The sequence below is a fragment of the Anser anser genome, assembly GCF_964211835.1.
Source record: "Anser anser genome assembly, chromosome: 10".
Lineage (NCBI taxonomy): Eukaryota > Metazoa > Chordata > Aves > Anseriformes > Anatidae > Anser > Anser anser.
The window spans coordinates 19,985,459-20,009,002 of NC_139730.1; the positions used below are offsets into that span (position 1 = coordinate 19,985,459).

At 39.3% G+C, this 23,544-nt stretch overlaps 1 protein-coding gene across 4 annotated transcripts in view; it reads left to right on the top strand.

Annotated features, from left to right (window-relative positions):
* The window catches only part of ATOSA (atos homolog A), a 47,356-nt gene extending 23,812 nt beyond the window's left edge, over nucleotides 1-23,544 (top strand). For all 4 annotated transcript variants that reach the window (XM_083850036.1, XM_083850039.1, XM_083850037.1 and 1 more), the window contains exons 2-12: nucleotides 7,067-7,251; nucleotides 8,040-8,242; nucleotides 8,898-9,023; nucleotides 9,224-11,075; nucleotides 11,590-11,706; nucleotides 12,716-12,795; nucleotides 13,968-14,076; nucleotides 14,924-15,082; nucleotides 17,186-17,254; nucleotides 18,095-18,294; nucleotides 22,940-23,544. In XM_083850036.1, coding sequence (XP_083706162.1) covers nucleotides 7,067-7,251; nucleotides 8,040-8,242; nucleotides 8,898-9,023; nucleotides 9,224-11,075; nucleotides 11,590-11,706; nucleotides 12,716-12,795; nucleotides 13,968-14,076; nucleotides 14,924-15,082; nucleotides 17,186-17,254; nucleotides 18,095-18,294; nucleotides 22,940-23,093 — 3,254 coding nt within the window. In that variant the 3' untranslated portion in view covers nucleotides 23,094-23,544. The remainder of the gene's footprint in view (nucleotides 1-7,066; nucleotides 7,252-8,039; nucleotides 8,243-8,897; nucleotides 9,024-9,223; nucleotides 11,076-11,589; nucleotides 11,707-12,715; nucleotides 12,796-13,967; nucleotides 14,077-14,923; nucleotides 15,083-17,185; nucleotides 17,255-18,094; nucleotides 18,295-22,939) is intronic.

Genomic DNA, 23,544 nt, shown 5'->3' on the forward strand with positions numbered 1-23,544 from the left:
CAAAAATTGTGTTTAATTAAGAGCATTAACTGAGGCAGAAGTCCTCTTTGCATTCACTACCTGTCTGGTTATAGCATGTTAGTACAAGTAGCATCTTTTGTAACCCATTCTGTAGACTGCTAAGTCTAAGGATCAGCAAAAAGTGTTGTGTTGTTTCTCCACCCTGCTTGAATTTAAAATCTAAAACATCCTTTAAAAAGTCAGCATTAGAGCTCTTACAGCTTTATGCTGACACTCCAGGGCTCTCCTGCCTTTGTTAGGATACGGTGGAACAGCTGTATTTTATAATATATGATCTCTCCCCGTTCAATGAACTGGGATTTGAAAAGAGTCTGAAACTTGCTGCCTGTCTTCAGGTATTGCTTTTCTTCTATTAAATGCAGGCCACGAAATCATAACAGTTAGTCTGCTTCACCATTTGTGATTTCCTTCTGGAGGAAGAAACAGTTGAGCTTACATCATTTGTTCTTTTTCTTTGCCCAGTTAAGCGAAAATAAAGTTAGTTTCTCTGATCAAAATACAGATGTAGGACCTAGAGGTTGGTTGATTGCCAAAAAGTCAAAAGAAGCAGGTTAAACTGATGTTGCTAGGTAAAAATAGCAAGTTACAGTTGGAAGAAGAGAACTGACTCAGTAAGCTGTACAGCGATGGCAAAATAGGATGTCAGCCAAAGCGCAGGAAGCAAGATGGGAACACCCAGATCAGTTTACCAGTCTGCATTTTGTGCTCTCAGAGCACTAGTTTCTGAGATTATTGCAGAGAAAATGAGTTTTAAATGAATGTAACTGCTTTTCTTCCCTTGGCTTTTATGTTGTTACTCATTAAACTGTTTGACCCTGAATAGGTTTTGGTAAAGTCGTTTTGTGAATTGTACTTTTTGTCCAGCCCAGTTTTAAGCCCACTGTCTTTCTGATAACTTCATTTGCTGAAAAAATGACTTGAGAGTAGTTTTGAGTGCTGTGAGATGTGTGCAGTAGGGACGCGGTGACACGGAGGTGCAGGGAGCGCTGCAGGCTGAGGGGAGCTGGCGGTACTGACGGTACTGATGGATTTGTGTGGCTCCGGAGGAGCTTCATCAGCTGCCACGTAGCCATGTCTTGCTTTTTAGAAATCACCCCTTACTTGCAAGATTTTGTGTGGTTATGTTTTCTGATTATAACCTGTTGTAAGAACACCAAAGCAGATGAATTTTTCCTATTCTTCTATGCAGAACTAAGCAGATCCAGCACTTGTATAGCTTCTAGTCTATTTTCTTTGAACAAGAGCAGGGTCTACATCAATCCTAATTTAAAACTCCTGTGCTACCGTTTCTTGCCTCCACCTGAACTGTTTGATAATTGGGTAGTGGTTCAACTCGATACGCTGGAAAACAAAAGAAGGCAGCAGAAGTAAGATGAGGCGTTGCACTTCTATACTAGAATTTTCTTAATGGCTGTCACGCTTTCCAGGCTCAAAGATCAATGAGGAACTAAGACAGGATTCAATGCAGGAAAAAAAAAATGTGTAGAGGAATATCCCTAAAATAAGGTGCGTCATCAGGTCATTGCATTTGCTTAAATTTAAGTAAACCTAGCTAATGGCTTGTTTCTTGAAAGGAGTAGGTCAGCTTATGATTTTGACTCTTGATATCTAAAATTATACTTAAAACCTTAATGTTGTAAGGCTTGTAAGCTGTGTGACTTCAGATATAATTATGGGCTTGTAGCGTATGGACACAACATCCAGAAAATCATGGATTTCGGAGGTTCAAGGGCAGCTTTCTTTGAAGTGGAGTACAACATGGAGTTAGTTAACTGAAGCATCCTTAGGTGTTTCTAATTCCAGAAGAGAAGCTGTTAGTCAAATGTTTACATTGTGTTTCATTTCCTTTACAGTAGTTTCTTGAATTCCTGCCTTACTCTTAAAACCCAGAACTACCTTTAACCCACTTTTGGAAAAGTGAGATAATAAAACCTATTCGGAGTTAGCTGTTTTGGGGGAAGGGCCAGAGAGCCTTAGCTGTAGCTTTTTAAATGCCTCGCATTGCCTTTGCTAGGAGGAGATGGGAAATAAAAAAAAAAATTGACACTGGGGTCGTACCAAACGTACTTGAAAATAAATGAAATGCAGCACAGTCTGGGTTCGGAGGGGTGCGTGGGGGCAGCGTGGGGTGGAGGTGAGTGCCCAGTGGTGGCCGGGCAGCTGGGAGTGGGCGAACGTCAGGGCTGGCATCCAGCCGCTCTGAGCAGCCCGTACTGTGCAGTTCCTACTCCGTGCTGTCTGCTTGCTGGGCTTCAACTTCCTACCGAGTGAGATGGGGATCTGAGTGCTTTATGCTGGTGGCCTTCAACGTCTGTTATGGGTGCCTGAAGACTTTCCAGGGACAGTCTTAGAGCATATTTTAAAGGTAATTATTAGCTGTGTTTCATGTACTCCCTTAAAAGTAGCCCTCCAAATCAGTGGGGATCAGGGCTGCAAGTGAACAGGCCAGCCTTGCCTTCAAGAAGGGCTCAAAATGCTCAGCATGTGAAGCCCTGAGAGGGGCCCAGCAAGGTCGGTAGGTGGTTGTGGTGTCCAGTGCAGTCCGAAAGGTGCTCAGACAAGAAGATAAGCATGGGGTGAGAGCTGTTGCAGCACCACCTGGCCGTCGGCAGGCAGCTCCCCAGAGGACAGCACAGGGTGAGGGGATGCAGGCCCTGCCCGGCGCTGATCCCACTGCTACCACCCCTGCAGGAAAGGATCCCAGCTTGCAGCCTGACTTTGGGGTGGCCCTGGGAGCACAATGGGCTGCATGATACCGAATGTCTTTGCTTCCTGTCTGAGCCTAGAAAATAGATTAAATGCTCTTCTACTACACATGAAAACATGTTCTGTAATTGCAACAGAAAATACTGTAATAGGAAAGGGAAGGGAGTTGGTCCCCACAGTCGTGACCTAGCTGTGAAAGGAATCAGCTGGGCGCAACTGGATGAGCTGAAGTGTGGGGAAAGTGCTTGTTTACAGCTAAGTGAGTCTGTGGCTCGCTTGTACCCCATGTGTAATTTCAAGAGATTTTAGAACACGAGCCAGTTTTGACTTTCTTTGGTTTTGAGTTCTTGTTCTTTCCTGCGGTGCTCCAGTGATTTGTGGCTGGGGGCGGGCAAGGATCTGAAGACCCTTCATGAAATCTCCTGTTAAACAGGCTTTCCTGTTTGTCCAGAAGATGTAGAAAAACACTTCTTGTTTTAGAGCAGACAAAGGAAGACAAAAATGATGTGCCTCCAGGTTTAAATTCTCCAGTATTGTATATTTTGTTCTATTTGTAGTAGCTTCAGTCTAAATTTATATTTTTCTTGTTTTCACTCCTACAGTAGTGTGGCATCCGTAGCTCTCTTTTTTGACTAGCTGGTCAGTGCACTTAAGTTTCAATTTGTGATTAAAGGGCAGTAGTGCCTATTGCTTTAATTCCCATGTATTTGTGTCAACTAACTGGAGCTTTAGCTATTTTAAGGGAAATAAGAACTGTACGTTGCTGGGATGCATATTTTGTATTATACACTTGCATGTCCTGTTGGTAGAGATGAAGCAGAATAAAAATCATGTCTGTAGACAGATTATAGGATTGAGGTTATTCTGTGCACGGTATATGATGCCCTAAATAGGGCTGAATCATAGACAAAAGCAAACTGTCACAGCACACATGCACCAAGACTTTTTATAACTAAAGACTGAGTTTGCTGTTTCTATAAATGTCTTTCCACCCTTGTCCTCAATTACATCAACTTGCATCATCTGTGCCTGTTGTGTAGGAACAATTACCAGCTTCTCAGGATTCATTGTTTTTTTCCTTTACTAAAACTACTGGTTGTTAAATAATACGGAAATCTAATGGAGCTGAAAAAAAGTTAATATGCCACATGAAATTTGTAGGAAAATGCATTTCTCCATATCCATTGTTATTTGTGCTTAAAAAAAAGATTGAATACTTCGATTGTTGTACTGTTGACATAATTTTTAAGCGTTGGCCCTGCCCTCATAATGCTGTTATGAAAACAGCTGCATTTCCTAGTTCAGCACTTGGTGTTTGTCATCCTTTAAGGGGATGCAGTTTCCATTTCAGAACATCCTATCTGTGTAATGCAGCCAGTGCAGATGTGTCTGTCTAGCTAGCTGGTCTCCTCTTCCATGCTTCAGGCAAGGAACTGGCAACTTGTGAAATAGCAGCGCTGACCCAGGGGCACAGGCAGTGTTTGTGCATTGAACTTGAACCTCTGCCTTATCTGTTTATATAAAGTAACACCATCCGTGTATTCTGAGCCTTGAGTAATGTCTGTCTGAGGTACTCTACGCTATATATTTACCTTGTTTATTCGCTAGGTGGATCTTGCATTTGGACATGTTCAAGCAGTCTCTGGCTTATGTCAGTATGATATGTCTGTGAAGAAACTGAGCGTTTTAAGTATACAGGATGGACTTCAGTATCAGGTGGTTTTAATGCATAAGGAAGGTGGGCTTTTTGCCTGAATCTAATCAGCTGTGAAGAAGCACTCAGGCCATAGATTTTATCCATTAATTTGTGTCAGGTCCAAAAACTTTTGATCAAATTCAGGTCCTTCCTGAAAGACAGGGCCAACTAATAGGTCTACTGCTCCACGTGATAAGCTGTTAATGTTAATTATAGGGCATACCTATTTTATTATTAGTTGCTATTTAAAGTTTTCTAGAGTAAATTATCAGGTATCACATCTTACTGTGCACACTCCTGTTCCTTAAGAAGCTATTTGTTTGAGGTAGGATCTGCCTGTATAAACATATGCATCTTGATCAAGCTCTTTAACTTTTGTTTTAAAACTGTAGTGTTTTTAGCATATTTTAACTACACAGTTTCTCTCATATTTTCTTAAGGATGAATATTTTCTTCCCCTTTCTGGGTCATCTCTCCTGCTCAGCACTTTCTAGGTTTGTGAAACTTCTACATCAGAGTAGAAGCACTTCAATAGTGATCTGTCCTGGTGTGACTTTCTTACTGTGATCTTTGGACATGCAGAGATGAACATGATGCTTGTATTAGCAGCCAGATAATAGCTAAATGCTTTTCAGAGTTTTTCCGAATCCCATTTCCTTGTTCTGTAAGTATGACTTAACCTGTTGTTGACCAGGCTTTTGACTGGAAAAAAAAAAATGTTGCAGGTGTCTAATTTTGTAGGTGACTCATATCACTACACACGAGTCTTGTCCTCTCTGTTATTTACTGTTCCTTTAATCTTTCATGCTCCCTTTATTAGTAATTTTCTGCCCTCCGTCAGATGAATGACCACTGTAACTCACGCCAGATGATTTCATGTATGGTGCATGTGCCACTCGGGGTCCTCCGGGGGAATTCGTCTGTCCTCTGGCTGCTCTTAGTGGCTGGGGACTGGCGCTGGCAGCACCCAGCTCGTCCAGACCCCATGCGCCCTTCTGGGACGGGGACACAGCTGGGGCTGGGCAGTTGCCTGCCTCCCTCCTTACCCCCATGGCTGGAGCCGCAGGCTGGCTGTGAATGGTGGCAGTGGCTGCACGGAAAAAAGGGGTGGGGGGGGAAGTCTGTAGGAATGGGGGCTTGTATAATGACCTTGGCTCCCTGGCAGCGGGCTGGCTTCTCCTACATACCTCGTGCAGATCCCTCAAAATAGTCTGCAAGCCCTGGGGTCTGGGGAATACAAGCCTGGACTAGGCAATTATGTACATGCAAAAGCTAGTTTTACATACTTTGCAATTTGCATATGCAGGTAATTAGGCATTTAATTGGAGTTTTTGTTTAATACGTCCCTTATATGGATTTCTCAAGTCTGTCTTGCCATGCTTGCTAAATGCCCTGGTATTAGGGAATGAAGGCAACAAAAAACTTGAGTCCGGTTTTCTCCAAGAGGAAAGGTATTTATCCATGGTAATCAAAACAGGAATAGAAATGTAGAAAAGAGGGACTTGGCTTGTCCATCTTGGCAGTTTTGTGTTGGTGGATGACACAGGGCACATGCTAAAATTGTGAAAATGTCATGTGCCTTTCTTCCCCATAAGCATAAAAATAAAGAACCGCTGCCAGTCTTGCCTCCACCTGCTTTATTTTGCTACTCTTAAAATAGACTTTGAAGTCAATGTATTTTAGCTTCCTCTGAAGAGATCTTTCTGTAACCTCTTCAGTAACTAAATCATTTTGATCCTTGAGCGTTTCCAAGCAGAGGGGGAATGGCATGCCCTGGTTGTACTCCAGCCTGTTTGAAGGCTGTGTGACACCCTTAAGATGGGGGAGGGGAGAAGGGTGCTCTACAAAACGCCATGAAATAGGGGACAGTTGCATTGTGCTCTGCAGGAATTGTGTGCCAGTGTAACTCGTGAAGAGCAATGCCAGCTGCTGCTTTGTTTACAGAGACTTGTTGAGTTTTAATTCTTTGCATGAGTTTAGACTGAGCATTGTACAAAACAATGAATATTCTGTATGTTCCTCGTGAACCTTTTCTATGTTTGAGAGCTGTTAATGGTAACTATAAATGGCCTTCTCTTAAATAACCTCCAGCTCTCAGCTGGAGGAACTCTCAATAAAAATATTAAAGAACATTGTGTCCCACTTTTCCTAACAGGAGGAACATTTACTATTTTTTTTTTGCTATTCATTTTTTTAATGTACTATATGATGTATCATCTTCCCTTTATATCTATTGTATGATATTAATGATGCCAGGTCATACTGCCATCAGGCTTCTTCCATTAGAACTCAGGAAGCCTTTTTCTTTCAGAAAAGCTGTAATTCAGCTGTGGATCACAACACAAACTCTTGTTTCTTGGCACTGGTGAAGTCTGGTGACTTGGCCAGTTACCACATGTAGCTTTCTTTAGAGTATTTGTAATTTTATCTGCTTGCAGTGGCAAGTTATGGGTTGAGGCTGTTGGTTTGTTTTGGCGGTGTGATCATTTAGGCATTAAGGGGAGGGCAGTCTGTCTGATACAAACGCCCATTTTCCATACCTCTTGTTTTAGGTATAAATTGGAACAAACTGCAGGGGCAGCAAACAGTTGAACGCTTGTTATACAATAGCTGATGTTATTGTTTATCTCTTTGAAATGACAGATACCTTAGATGAATACTTCGAGTATGAAGCTGAGGAGTTCCTGGTCTCCTTGGCCTTGCTGATCACTGAAGGTCGAACACCTGAATATTCGATAAAGGGCAGAACAGAGGGCTTTCACTGTCCTCCAGCACAATCAAGTCAGCCCCCAACAACTAAGCATGAATGCAGCGACAGGGTGGCTCAGGTATGATGGTACCCATTTCATCTCAAGTATTGTGGACTTTGTTCTTGCTACCGTGATCAAAATCAGATGAGAAGTCCTGGTAGATTCACAGCTACGCACGAATAACAATTACTTTGTGACAGTTCTGCATTTAAACAAGTCTGTAATTTAGTATTATACTAATAATAGATCAGATCTGTCCTTAAAATGAAAGATCATTAAGCCTTTTATCCTTGAACATGAAATTCTGCAGACTACCTGAATGCAGTACCTATTTCAGTCTTTGTTATGCAAATTGCAAGTGCTGTACTTAGCATGCTTGTTCTTATTTTGAGAAAATGTAGGCTGACTTGCCTAACTTCTTGATCTTCCAGGTGGTATGGAAAAGTTAGTGGTCCAAAAAGCAGGAACACCATCAAATCTAGCCAGTCTCTTTTGGGTTAAGGCTGGAGCATCCCATCTCTCAAATAAAAAGTATTGTGTGATTTTACACTATTACTCGTGCAGAAGTTAGCCTGCTCAAAACCACAATGTTTCTTAAGATACTGCTGAAGGTGACTTGTGGAGAGAGTAGTGCAATGTATGGTAGTTGGAGAAAATTGATGTGAGCTCTTTCTATACAGTTGCTCGAACAGCAACCATAAATGATTTGTTACTTTTTCATTTAATACTCCTGAGATCTTACCTCTGATTTGATGAAACGTAGTCTTCAGGATTTGACCCTTACCTTCTTCCAGTTCTTTGGAATTCATCTTAAAAATAGTTTTAAACGTGGCTACGATTTTCATGGCTTGCATTTATTCCCTCAGTGTCGTCAAGCCAGGCGAACCAGATCTGAGGTTATGCTGCTGTGGAAAAACAATATTCCGATCATGGTAGAAGTGATGTTGCTTCCAGACTGTTGCTATAGTGATGAAGGGCCTAACACCGAGGGGAACGATTTAAACGATCCTGCGATCAAACAAGATGCATTGTTGTTAGAAAGGTGGATTTTGGAACCAGTTCCTCGACAGTAAGTTGGATATTAGGATTAGTTGATAATTGCAAGAATCTTGTCCTGTAAATCTCCTTAAAGTAGCTGGCTACTGTTTTGGAATTGGCCCTTTACTTTTAGGACTTTAGGATCTGAGCAAATCACTATTTAGTAGTGAAATCTGAGCATCTTTTAATCTTACTTTTGCTGTATCCATAATTTCTGCATTGTGCAATGCAGAGTATATAGTGTTCCTAGCTGAAAATGGTCATTTTTATATGTGGTCTGTTAAGTTGTATAAAAGTTTATACAGGTAAGAACAAATCAGGCTGTGTAGTCTTCAAAACGTTTGGAGTTTCATTTTTTTCCTTGACTCAGCCATGTTTTATTTTCAGAATGAAAATCTGTAAATAAATTTGTATTCCAGTATTTAATGCAAAATACTTTAACAATACACATGCATAATATATATAACATAAAAATAAAGCATATTTTTAAGACTGTAATTTCCTACAAGATATTTAAAAACACTTGACCTTCTACCCGACAGCTAAAAGTATAAATGGAGAAAGGAAAGAGGACAGCAAGAGATATTGTGAAAGCTTAGTTTTAATAGTATTCTATGTTCTAATTCTCTTAGTTCTCTCTGTATATTCTTAACATCTCTGCGCTTGCTTCTCTTAATGCATTTTAGAAGTGGAGATCGATTCATTGAAGAGAAGACACTTTTACTGGCTGTTCGCTCTTTCGTTTTCTTCTCGCAACTGAGTGCATGGCTGAGTGTTTCACATGGTGCTGTTCCCCGTAACATTCTGTACAGGTATGTTTGAGGAGCAAATTGTTTTTATTTGCTGTTTGTCAGTTGTTGCAACTCATCTTAAAACAATTCCCATCTGTTCTCCTCTTTGCTTTCAGAGGGTGCCACATCATTGGCCCAGCCCTCTGGTGGTTGTGTATAGTTCGTGTACTTTGCAAAGTATGGTGGTATGTTTCTATAAATGCTCTTCTGTATTGTTTCAGGGTGAGTGCTGCAGATGTGGACTTGCAGTGGACGTTTTCCCAGACACCAACTGAGCACGTCTTTCCTGTTCCTAATGTTTCTCACAATGTGGCCTTGAGAGTCAGTGTCCAGTCCTTGCCCAGACAATCGAACTACCCAGTTCTGACTTGTAGTATTCACACTAACCTTAGCTTTTATGAAAAGCAAATGCAAGAGCGTAAGTTACATCAACGCAGTGAATCCAGTGCAGCAGAGCAGTGCAGTACCTCCAGTTCACAGCGTGTCTATGGGAAACAAGCGTGGACAATGACACCTGAAGGCCTACTTAATGTAAAAAAGACACCCGAATTTACTACGTCTATCAGAAATTTAAAGCTTTATCCAACTACTGGCCTTGGATCTGACTGTGGGGCATCACAATCTAAAGTTCAGTGCTATAATGCTACAGCAGACAATAAGACACAATCTCATGAAACAGCTGTCAGAACTTTTAAAACCTTTTCTTTAATTGATTCCCGTGTTACGAATGGTCATTGCTCTCATCAGTCCACAGGAGAAATCAACCCTTTAATAGGCTCTTTACTTCAAGAGCGACAAGAAGTCATTGCAAGAATTGCTCAGCACTTGATTCACTGTGATCCAGCTACTTCACCAGTTGTTGTTGGACATCCCTTCAACCTACATGAAACTGGCTCAGCTACACCAAAAGCTTTTCGGAGTACTTACGAAGATGAAAACTTGCTTAAGAAAGGCAAGGAAACCTCCCCTGCTTCTGTTGCCAACTTAGATAATGCAATACAAGAAGATGGTGGTGAAGGCAAAACCAGAGCAATACCAGAGATCCCACGGCTCGATCCCTGTGCTCCAGTGAACCACTGTGGCCGTCCCTCTGCAGGAGAGGGAAACCCTCTCATCGATTCTCTGCTTCAGGAGCGGCAGGAGGTTATAGCAAGGATCGCCCAGCACTTGATTCATTGCGATCCAGCGACTTCTCATGTTACGGGACGTCCATTCAAAGTACATGAAACTAGCCCAGTTACTTCAAAAATTTTCCGAAGTACATATGAAGATGAAAATTTGCTGAAGAAAAGCAAGGAACCACCTTCTGTTTCTTTTGCTAAATCCAATTTTTCTTTGCTAGAAGACAGCAGTAAATCAAGGACGAAAACACCTGATACTCCTAGCAGTCCTTCTAGGTTTGATGGTGAATCGAAGGCTTCTCTGAAACTCCAAGCAAGAAGAAAATTGGTTTTAGCAAAACCCAATGAAGCTGTCCGAAATGCATTTCATCAGACTTCAAATAAGACTTCTCATTCATTTACTAACATGCACACATCATCATCATGTGTTAAAGAAAATAAATCTGAATTGCCAGATAAATTGGAAATGATACATTCTGGTTATGTGCAGAAAGACCAGATAACCAATAGAATTAAACAGTGTTCAAATTTTAGCAGCATTGATGAACAGATTTGCACAAGTAAACTTAAAGAAAGAACAGTTGTTAGTGAGAACAACAACACGGACAGTTTTAACAATTTACAGATAGATAAATGCAGAATACTTGAAGGTACAAAAAAAGCATCTGTGATGCAGACATCTGACTCTTTGCACAAGAATGAGCTCAAGTGTTTAGATAAAGACTTGAAAAAAACAAATATTTATGAGCAAAATACTCAGCTTATTAGTATTGAAAATTATTTAAATAAAGACCATGACAGTTTCAAAAATAAAAACAAACAAGATAAAACAAAAACTGCACATGATGAGAATGAAGACCCAGTAGGCCTTGATTTCCAAAGCACTTCTCAGAAGAAGTCTGTGGAAGACAGCTCACTCAGGTGTGAGCGGCTGAAGAACCCAGATGTGCAGGTAAACAGAGATACAAAGAGCAATTTCTTTAGCCGCTGGCTGTCATGTGGCTCGTAACTGCATCCCGTATCTGCTAAGGGTGGTAGGAGGAAGGGTTTATGTCTGACTTACGTGAAGCAGCATGGGGCTGTTGTCTGCTTCAAGGTCTGAAGTGATGTTTGGCCTAATGGTGCTTCCCTCACCCATCCTTAATTATAAATTTAACATGAAGAACAGCATTGTCTTGTTCTGCTCATTGTGATAGCATTAGAAATGTAGGTTCTGTAATAGGTTCTGTAGACAGTTAGACATCCTGTATAAATGTACCAGTGTCTGAATGTGGTATGTGGTCATTTGAAAGTCTGTAGTGATTGTAGATTGAGTCAAAGAGAACTTTTAATCTGTTTCATAGTACACCAGTGTGATGCAGATTCACTGGCTGCAGAAGTCTTCTCCGTTAAAGCAAGTGAATGATAACTTGATAGGCCGTTGAAATAGCCCGTTAATATGTTGAGTAAATCTGTTTTGCTGGCAGAAAGCACCATCTCTAAAACACACAAATATATGGCGGAAACACAACTTTCGATCCTTGGATGGAACTTCAACCAAGGCTTTTCATCCCAGAACTGGATTGCCTCTACTTTCAAGTCCTGTAAGTTATTGTTGAAGTTACGACTTAATTATGACTTAACTTGTAAATGAGAAAGGGGGTATTTTATTATTTTAATATCTGCATTACAGAAGCAATATGCCTAGGTGAAATTTCTGTTTACTTTGTGTCAGAGTGATTAGTTTTGCAGGTGGAAACCTGAAAGTTAATACTTGAGTGAAGTTGAAGAATAATTCTGGAAAAGAATATATTAAAGAGTTCTTGAGGCATTCTCAAGACTGACAAAAGGTTACATCAAAAATTCTATGGCAAACAGTTCTTTGGTGATATTTTAGAGTACAAAAAGTATTTTGAAGCTTAGTGTTTTAAGTGTAAGCTAACACTTTGTCATTTAAGAATTTTTGTAAGAGTTATTAATACCTGGTGGCCTATTATTCTAAAGCTTTTGTTTCTGTGAACAGTCTGTACGGTGTATTTCTCAGCATCCAGAGGTGTCATTGCAAGTGACACAAGACAGCTGTGATAATACAGAAAGGCATTGTTACAGTTCTTGGAATGTTGTTTGGGACTTCTAAGAAAAAGGCAGTATGAATTAAAGCTACTGAAGCAGTGATCTTTTGTAATCAACATACAATGTGTTTTATCCTTTGGTTCGTATAAAGGATGTGATATTTTCAGAGAACTCTGATGGAAACCACTGGAAATCATAAATATTTGTTTATTTTTGATGCTGTGCACTGCTGCAAAGAGATGTTGAGGCTGTTGAATGAGCTGAGCAGTGATTTGGGGGCTTACCTCACATACTTTCTTGGAAGCTCCTGACTGTTTACGTTGATCTGATTTTTATTTCATTTTTTTTAAGTAGTTCTGCTTATCAGAATTTACAGTCTTTGTCTTTGGTATTTTCTTCACTAAGTTTAGAATGAAGCTCTTCTGCTTTGTTTTTGATTTTGTAATGTCATGAAAATTCCTGGCAAACTTGTGTTTACTTGCCAAAACTTTTTTTACTGGAGGTACAGTTTTCAAATTAACATATTCTTTCCCTTCTGAGGTTCCTCAAAGAAAAACACAGTCTGGGTGCTTTGATCTGGATTCATCACTGCTGCAGTTGAAATGTTTGTCTGCAAGAAGGTACATTTTATTTACCAGAAACTTCGAGACTTTTTTTTCAGAAATGGAACACACATGTATCTGTATGCAACAGCAAAGCACATTAGCAAATACAAGGTGTGGGTGTAACATAAGAATCCTTATTTTGAAATAAGTTTCTAAAAGTTTCATTGCAATTACGTAGACAGTAGATTTCAACCCTTAGTGTGTTGCATCAGTTGATGGATTTTTTCGTGATTCCGAATTTTCATATGTTAAACTAAAATGACTGTGTATCGGAAGTAGATAATCTCCAATTTTACTTTTATTCTTGATTGTTATAAAAATGTAAGTTTCTTAAAAAAAAGTCTAGATTTGGCTATTTTGTTTCTCTGCAACATGGAGTCATTGCAGAGCTGTCTCACTGGCTGACTAGAGGGGACTATGTTTGCTTAATGTTGTCTGTGGCATGGGAAGTGCTCATGTGGCACCAGGCTGGACTTTGGTAGATGGTCTCCATGGTCTTTTTAAGATGCCTGTTGAAATCTTCTTTTGTCTAAATGCCTGCTTCATGGCTGTGGCTTGCTGTGGCTCTGGCTTCTCTGTGGCAGGGCAGAGTGGAAGCTGGGTCCCCCCGGCCTATGGCTTGTAGCCAGATTTCTCCTTTGGTCCCCAGATCAGCACAGCTAAGGAACAAAACCCCAGTATGATGTAAGATACACTTGAATATTCAAGCAGAAAAGTTTCTGCATTCTGTGAAAAAACATTTTTTCAAAACAGTGTTATTTTTATGTGAATAGAGTTGATTGGGTTAAACATTTTGCCTTAGTTTGTTCAGAGAACCTTTTGCAAGGGACCAGTCATGACCATTTATATGTTATAACTTAAACAGCTTTAATATGGTAGTTTGGAAACTTCAGGATATGAAACAAATAACTACATGTGGGAGAGAGTTTTCTGTTATTTTGTTCAGTTCCTACTAGTGGAGTTAATGAACAATGTAAATTTGTGTTGTCTGTATCTCTTTTAATATAAAACTTGTGAAAGTATTTTTCAGTTACCTAAAAAATGTTTTGCAAAGGTATTAACAAACTGTTACTGCTTTAGGACAATATTTTGTAATACAATAAGTGATTCTTTTTAGAGCTGGTTATACCCGGAAGACAAAAGCAAATGTCTTTATCCATGTGTTTATTCTTTTTTTTTTTTGATAGCCCACAACAATGTATAAACAGAGACAGTGATCCAGAGAACCATGGGAAACCATTTTTAAGTTCTAGTGCTCCACCAGTAACAAGTCTTAGCCTTCTGGGAAACTTTGAGGTAATGCATATTCTCTAGAAGTCTTGTGGTATTTTTATTACTCTTCTGTACTGCTTTTTAAGAGTGCATTGCTGTGGATAATTCCAGCCTGACTACAATGTAAAAGTTCATAATTAAACTGAATGAAATTTGTTTTAATTTCCATCTATAAAGACATGTATTTTGCTCTGCAGACATCTTCTCTCTCAGATACAAGCAACTCAATCTCTAATTTTCTAAGTTTTAATTCTCACAATGGTTAAGTTAGGAGGTTTTCTGTTGGCTAAAAAGAGATTTAACAACTGGTTATTGTTTGTGTTGTAGTATATATACCTAGAAAAATGGATTCATACTTTCATTCTTAAAATTTACTCAGTATGTCGCTAAAGCTACGTGACATCAGTGTAGTAAACAATGTATTTAAAGTGTAGCCTCCAGCTTTTGACTTCATGTTGCATATCAAATGTCAATGACTAAAGCATTTATGCATTGCACAGTATTTCGTGAAATGCGGAGTGAATATGTTGAGTAAAGTTCCAGATTAGTTTATTGTTTTTTCACATTTAGTGTATGTCAAGGAAAGTCACGCATAGATCCTGCTGCAGTAAAACTCTGTGGGCTTTTGCACAGTTTGCAGGAGGACTAAGATAAGATTTTCCTGATGCTTTCTTTTAGACCACTGTCATCTTGCTGAATGTTCCTCTGTTCATCCTAATTTTTGCCTTTTTGCCACGACTTTTTGGCAGGTCACCTTATGAAAGAACTAAGACCCAAGTTCTTAGAAGGACTTGTCTTCATTTGCTGCGTGCATAGTCTTGCTATATTTTGAATCATTCCCAACCTAAGCTGTGTGTGTTTTGTTTTTCAGGAGTCTGTCTTGAATTTTCGCTTAGACCCGCTAGGCATTGTTGAGGGTTTTACAGCAGAAGTGGGAGCAAGCGGAGTCTTTTGTCCCACTCACATGACTTTGCCAGTGGAAGTATCATTCTACAGCGTTTCGGATGATAACGCACCCTCTCCTTACATGGTAAGTGTATGATCAAATGTATTTTGTCTGTTTAAAACCATTAGGCTGGAACAAAGCTCACACGAGCTTGTCAGGTGAACTTGTCTAACTTATGTTTGATTATTGTATTAAAGTGTGTGTTTGAAATGTTTTATAATTAGCTTATTATCATACATAAACTACCCAGAGCAATGCAGTTTCTCAGCTGAGCAGGTACATCTGGGGTAGTAGTGAAACATCTGGGGTAGAAAGTGAGGATTTTTTTCCCCTCATCCTTTGGCACAGCAAAACCCTGCAGTCTTCACAGACAGCTGGCTACAGATTGCAGAGGCATTACATTCTGATAGGTGGAGATAGGTGAGTAAAGAGTTCAGGGAGTGAGGCTTTGGAGGGATCTGGGATATTTCCAGCTGCTTGTGATCAAGTTCTCTTCCTTTCCCTTCTCCCTTTCCCCAGCTAGTGCTTTTTCTCCCATTGCTGTACCCCACCATCCAGTTGCTCTGATCATGGGATATTGAATGTATTTGTCTGTCTCCACAACGGAGTGATCAACCTCCACTACCTCTTTTTATCCAACTTACTTAAAATAGGCAGTGAGGCAATAGCTGGACTACAGGATACATTTTGGTTATAGGGTACATTTTGTTGTCCAAATAAGCTGCTGTCCAGGGCAACTAACTGCTTTGCCAGCAAGTGGCTTAGGTATAGGCCAATGTTCAGTTCCGGATGGAGACTTTAGACTCCTTGTCTAAGTTGTTTAGCCTTTTCTTTTTGAGGAAATGTTGATGCAGCTAGTGTGACATGTCACTCATAAGCTGCTTGGTTTGCTGGTGTTCACACTGGCACAGTAGTTTTGTTTTTGATATCCATGTAGTAATTCTGTTCTGCACTTCGACAGTGACAACGGTTTTTGGTTGCCTAAAAACTGTTACTGTGTAAAAGGCAAAGGTCTATTGGATGCTAGCATTGAATCAGACAGCTAATTTTGTTCTGAACGCCTGTTAAGTAACTTCAGTGTTACCTGGGTGACAGATCTAATACATGGTAGTCTGTTTAAACATGTAAGTAAACTGTTGAACACCTGAAAATCTCAATGTTTACACTTGGTACTTACCACACTTCTGACCTTCTGCTTTAAAGTGGATTCAGAAAATGAAATCAAATGGGTTTGCAAGTTAAGCTTGCAAACTTGGATATATCTTCCTTTGACCATGGAGAAGTATCAGGTTTTTTTGCTGTATCTTTCTAGATTATTTCACATAAATTTCCAGGAGGTGAAAGGATTCTTATGTTCCTCAAATGGTTAAAGTGACATTGCTTATTTCCCTACCAGGGTTTCTTTGTTTTCGGCTTTTCCACATGTTGTAAACATGCTATTATGCCTGAGTCTCACAGGATTAATACAACATTTATATAGTGCCTCCATCATCAGAAACATTGTTTCTGTTTGTATAGCTAGTTTCTTTGCTCTGGGTTTTGCTTTTTTTTGTCTTGTTTTTTTGTACAACTGTTTCAGTACAGTACACCAGTTGTGCACCCCAGTTTAATCGAGCGCATGCTCTGGCGCAATGCCTTAAGGGTGACCTCAACGGTGTCAGAGCAGAGTGAATTCCTCCGTGGATGCTAAGTGGGATGTTCAGATGCTCTGTAGATCCCAGTTGGTACAAAAGCAGATCATATCATTGCTAGAGTTTAGGATTAGAATAGAAGATTAAGTGCATCTGCTACCTTTTGAAAAGCAGAAATTAGTTCTTTGAGGATGGAAGTATTATTGGTGCAGTTGTAGGCCATATAAAAATGGAAAGGCGAGTCTTTCATTTTAGCTTAAAAGCCATTTTAAAAAGCAAGCTCTGTTCTCCATAGCTCCCTGAATGCTAGTCTGAAGATGTGGAAACTTGGAAGTTGTTTCAAGAGGAGAATGCACTCCTTATTGCACAGCTTTTAACGATCTGCCAAAGTCTTTGTAAGATCCCTACTGTTTTTAATTGCATCTTAAGTGTTGTCTTTGTTCTTTAGTTTTTACTCGTAAAAACAATCAGCAGTGTATAAGTAGAATTATACAAATAGAACACTTTGATTTGTTTCTATCACACCCTGTTAACTATAGTTGCCTTTTCTTTCTAGGGTGTAATTACTCTGGAGTCCCTTGGTAAAAGGGGTTATCGGGTACCGCCTTCAGGAACGATACAAGTGGTACGTACACAGCAGATACGGGTGCTTTAAAATCACTGATACCAAGAAATTCATGCAGATGTTATTTGTTAGTGATGAACACAAAGGTAACAGTGGGGAAAAAAAACTGAATTTCTATAGAAACTTGTAGTATTTTAATTATTCAAAGTATACTTCGGTGTAATTTGTGATTCCAAACACTTGAGCCCATCCATGCTGTGAAGAGGTTCCAAATCAGTTACTGAAAGTTCAGGATATTTGCTGACACCCCTTCGCTGAAGAAGTAATGAAGTAATTTGCGAATCCAAATTCTGAAATCCTTTGAAAAGCAACTTACAGGTTGTCTCCATACTGTCCAGGTTGTTCCATACTGTCTTACATAAATTCTGTAACATTTTAAAAGCCACCCGCTTTTTGTAATAAAATCAGAAAGTATATCACAGCCACTGCTTAGAGCCAGTGATCTGTCTCTTTTAAGAATCCGTCCAAGGTGACACATTGCTAATTTCAGGCTTAAAAGTGGAGCCTGCACATATGCTTCCTGCAAGCATAGTGTATCTCCAGAATAGTGCAGACAAAAGTCTGACTAGAAAAATAAAACAAAAATGGGGAACGTAGATTAGCAAAGTAACAGTAGTCCTGCTAGTGTTTCAGATCAGGTAATGATTAGTATTATATTAAAAAAAAAAAAGGGAATTTCTAGTAGCTTAAGTGTTAAAGTGAACTGAAAAGCTGCACATTTTTCCCACAAACATTCCTGTATGGCACAGGAACAAAATGCATACAGGATGGTATTTTGGCAGGTAATATTTTTTTCCATTTTTCATCTCTAAAGATTTGTATTGAACCATTTTTTTTTAGACCTTATTTAACCCTAACAAAACTGTGGTGAAAATGTTTGTGGTGATCTATGACTTGAGAGAAATGCCAGCTAATCATCAAACATTCCTACGGCAAAGAACTTTCTCTGTTCCTGTGAGACGAGAAATCAAGCGGACTGTCAATAAAGAAAATAGTCAACAGACTGAAGAAAGGCTACTTCGCTACCTCATACATCTGAGGTAAGCTTCTTGGAGTTAAAAATAAAAAATGTAAAAATAAATCCAAATATCTGCCAAAATTTATTTCTCTCTCGATTCCTTTGCTAGCCTGCCTTTCTTCTTACAGGTTTATGTTTAAAAAAAAATGCTCTTAATTTAGTATTCAAGGTAGATGGTAGAAGAAGAAAAGCTAGTAAATAAATTGGATCCTGCTTGGGAGGAACAAAGTTAAAATAAAGCTCTTTTTAACATTTGTATGGCCTTGTAATTATTTGTTTTCCTATGAACAGGGATTTATTCTGTCTGGATCAGTGTATCTTTTTGAGGTTAAAAGAAATAGTGAGTGTGCCTGTTACACAATAGAAGCCAAAAAAGGATCAGTGTAGAGAAAGTGGCCAGTGTGCACATGTGCCTGTTCAGCAGAGCAGGTTCTAACATGAAAAGCATTTGGAATTACTACTAAAAATGAAGTGCAGTGTTTACTGGTAAAATGTAAATATCTGTTTCGTGATGCGGTACCACTGACGTGCCTTTCACTTTATAAAATATTCACACAATCTTCTTTGAATGATTTACAAAGCACTGCCTGAAACCAGATGCTGTGCTACTGTTCTTCGGATGTTCTGAAGACTGCAATTTGAAGCGAAGGAGAAATGCTGGCTGTACTTTGTCCTTTGGCAGTTTGCAAACTTTCGCCAGCATTATTGTACTAAACGAACCACATTCATGCAGTCCCAGTGACTTCATTGCAGCACTTCAAAACCTGATGACTGCTGACATTTTAGAGCTAGCAAACTAAACAAAGTCAAATCTCTAACTTGTTATGGAATTACTTCTGATGCTTATTTCCCCTATTTAGAGGCATTGACTTCTACCCAGCAGACTTTCAAAACACAGCTTTGTCTTTGACTGATTCCAGACCAACACTTCTCATTAAATGAAAGTTGACAGTCAAAAAATGTGTGCTGGCTTACTGGAGTGGGAGCATAGTGTCACGATGAGGATGCTGAACTGTTTTCACCCTGAATTGTAGTCTGGTTTGAAATTTGTCCTTTCAGGTCACACTAACTTAACTTGCTTTGTCTGACTTAACCACCTTATAAAAATTTTTCTTCTACGGTAAATTGTGAAAAAGAGCGTGTAGACCAGATAAAAGGCTCTACTCGCTTGTAATGTTGTTTTTAAAATCTTCCATTTTTAAAAGCAGCAAAGTTCCCTGAAACCCATTTTACTGAAAACTTGCTATATAAAACAAGTGTTTTTCATTTTTGTTACTCAGGTTGGCTTAAAACAGCCTTTCAGTTTTAGTTGCAGTTGTTGTAAGCTTAAGATGCTTGTTTTCACGTTGAAATTTTTGCTTAAACAACAACAAAAGGAAGTCACAAACTGTAAGCTGCATTGTGGTGGCATCTGCTTGTGAGGCCTTAATTATAGTTGTCAGCACTCGCATTATGAAAGTAGTTTTTTTTTTTCAAGTGGTAATTCAGCAAAAATGCTTGCATAGGTCTGGAACTCAACATTGGCAGCCAGTTTTCCTAAAGCACTCTTTCAAGTGTCAGATATAGCGTGTATATGTGTCGCTTTTACTTAATTTTGTATGTTTGAGGGATTGTTCGGTGTGCCGTTAGTCTGTATTTGTACAGGTGCGGCACTGACATAAAATGTAGCTTGCTTGGCCAGCACAGATTTCTTCACTGCACAGAAATTGAGAGTTGCATCTGCAGTTTAAGAAATCTCTTGAAGATGTTTTGGAAATACATTTTGTGTTGTTATGTGTCAAGCAAAGTTTTTTGCGTTGTAATTAAATCTGGGTCAAGGTAGGAGCTGGGAGACCAGCTCTGCTCACGCATTACTTCTGCCTTGCACTGTAACGGTGACGACAATCAGTTGGTTCCTGGGTTGTGTTCTGGCACCCCTGCAAAGGCAATTAAGCAGTTAACCTGCACACAGCTCAGCATTTTCAAAGTTTTTACAGCTGGTCAACAGTCCTAGTTACTGACATGTTGCCTCTTTTAATTCTATGGAACATAATTGCTGTTGCTTCATGGCTAACAGTGGTCAGTTCTTCATTAGCCAGATGTTCCTGAAGGTGAGGTGGAGGGGACGCTTCAAACTAGTTGCTCAGTAGTGCTTCATCAGGGTGGTGACGCTTTTTTTTGCAATATTTTTGTGATGTGGCATATGACGCGTTTACTGGTGGAAGCTGAAGGTATCTGTCACTAATTTGCTAGCTGCTTTTTGATCCTTCTGATCTCTAAGAATTTTTCTGGATCTAGAAATCTGTGGTGTTGTCCTAGTGATTTTTATTTATGGATTTACTTAGATTCTAATGATTTTTGTTGTCTTTTCTTCTTGCAGAAGGAAAGGTCTTAGCATATATGTTTTTATGGTTACCCTGCTGTAGCCTGTTTCTTGGGTTTACTTTGTTCTTCATGAATTTATTCTTCGTGATGGCCCATAATATACGTAAAGGCTTTTGTGCTCGTATTTGTCATTTCTCCAATAATGTTCATCACAAGTTTCTTTCCTCTGCCAGACTTTCTAGCTCATCTATTACTGTGTTTTTAAGTCTTCCTCTATTTGTCTATTGGTGCTGTTCCTAGGACACCATCTGTCCTAGGAAACACATCTCTTGTGTTTTTCTTGGTTTTCTTACACAAAACTACTGGAACTGCCACAGCTCTGGAGCCAGTCCTGCGCTGGCCACTCCACCAACACCCGCAAGAGTGTATGTAATTGTCTCCTGATTATTCCTATGTATTTGCACATATGAAAAACAAAGTTACAAATCCCAGTTACTATGATAAATATTCCTTTAAAAAAAAAAACCAAAAAAAAAAAAACAGTAGAAGCAGAATCTAGAAGAATCCCCAAACTCTGTTATTGTCTCCCACTCATTCTCTTCCACTCTTTGTGAAATGGCATGCTCAGATGAGCCAGATTACAGGGAAAGATTATTTACTGGTTAAAGGAAATCTTGCAGGATTCTCACTGCTAGAAAATAAAGAGCTTGAAGTTAAAATAAAAATAATAATAATAAAAAATCTGATAGATCCATGTGTATAATGGGGATAATTCAGGTCAACTTTACGACGGTGCTTTGATAACTAGATCTAGCTATACTGTGACTAATGTAATCAGCCATACTTCAGCTTCAAAAGGTGTTTCAATACCATTTTTATTTAAAAACGTGTTATGAGCTGCATGCTGACTTAACTTTTTTTTAGGTATTCAGTTTGTTATTCACCTCTTCTACTCTTTCTTCACACACCTTCCTTCAGAGTCTTCCCCCTAAGATAGATACTACTTTGGCTGCCAGGTGAAGGGCTTCCCCATTGACAACACCACGCAAATCAGTGATGGATACGAGCTCTTCGTGGGCCAGCAGGAGCATTCTGCTAGACCCCTCCCCCCCCCCCCCACTACATTTCATGCCCTTGACAGAGAATTTCCTCTCTCTAGCTGTGGGATGGCTATGGGCTATTCTGCTCCACTGCTCTGAACGAAGATGTGGCACAGAATCCAATTCTACAGCCTCCCTGACCCCAGACAGCTCAAGCCTGCTGGATCTTACGTTGTCTTTCTTGTGCCTCCCAGAATTTCAATCTGATCATGTCTGTGTGTATTACAGAGACTACTTTTGCTTCAGTGCATTCAATGAGTAAATGCTTATTAAAAATCTGTCCAAACTGTAGTACCCATAATAATACAGTGTGCACTTCGATGTGAGCAATGTGCTCTCGGCATTTATAGTGGTATCATTTTGTCCTTACAGTAGCAATAGCTCTTATTTCTAATGCAGTAGCTTTTCTCTCCTACCATGACATACTGATAATGACGTTCATTGGCCATAAGAGATAGTACTTGGGATCTCCTGCCCTTCCTGGGTGAGGAAAGGGAATTAAGTTCTGCCAGACGCAGACTCAGAATACAGTTCTCTGAAATGCAAATCACGTCTCTCTATCGCTGTTAAATCTCAGCGAAAGTGGAACTGGCACATTTCTGGCAGGTTTGAAGGCTGTTTAGCTACAGCATAAGAAATAAATGAGCCCAGAAATTGGCCACTGTTTCCTTTGGTGACTGGGCCAGTGAACTCAACTCTCTTTGAAACGGCTCCGTATTCCTTGCAAAAACCCTCTTTATCCGCTTGCTTGCGGAGATCCCTGTACCTGCTGCTTCTTAGGTTAGAGTTAAACTTGGCATGTTGTATAAAGCATTGGTAAACTTCTTGCTTTACATTTCAGAGAGCAATGAGATCTGTATGATTGAAATATGTATTTGATATGTATATATCTGTTGATATTCGAACCTTCCCTTTTGTGTGTGCTTAGGCCACCCTTTAGGCATTTTTAGGAGTGTTCACTTAAGAGCACTTCTTGGCTTTCTAGATGGCTGAGAACTTTAATCTCTGATGGTATGTAAATGCGGCATGAACTTCAAAGATCCCATGCCACTTTCAAAGCTATATTCTGTATTTCTGGTTAGGAACAGAACCTTCAAATGCCAGAGAAAATGAAGTAGATAGAAAACGTTACTCTTTTTTCTTTAATTTTGTGGTCAATTGTTTTCTGGCCTTAATTTCTGAAAGGAATGCATTTAATTCAATAGTATTTAAGGGTTATTCTTTTTTCTGTTTTATATAATGCAGATATTCATATCTTTTCAGGTTCCAGAGTTCTAAATCTGGAAAGATCTACCTCCACAGAGATGTAAGGCTCCTATTCTCTCGGAAGTCCATGGAAGTTGATAGCGGCGCTGCATACGAACTCAAATCTTACACTGAATCTCCAACAAATCCTCAGTTTTCACCAAGATGTTAGCAAACAATGGCAAACTGAAGTATTCATTGTGCTGTTGATTACTCCTTACAAGGGAAGATTGGTAAAGCTGACAGTATAAAATTAAATCTGTAAAGGAATGAAAATAGCGCTTAAGAGAGAAGGTTCTTATGTGATCCTGGACCAGTTTTGTAAAAGGTCTCTGGAATGAGCTTTGTGTATTCCAAGTAGACTGGAAATGTACTTAAATCTAATCTTTTTGTACTGTTTAAAACCACTTCATTGGATGTGTTGCAATAGCAAATTCCCAAGTTAGTTTAGTGTTTACACTTTTTATTTTATTTTTCAGTTATTTAATATTTAATGTTTCATTTAATACTCAAGTGATGTTTGTCTTTAGTGTCTAATGTAGCATAAATCCTATGTAAAATCATACTATGTATTTTTGGCATTAATATTGAAATCTGAAATATATACAGATGTCTTTAATCTG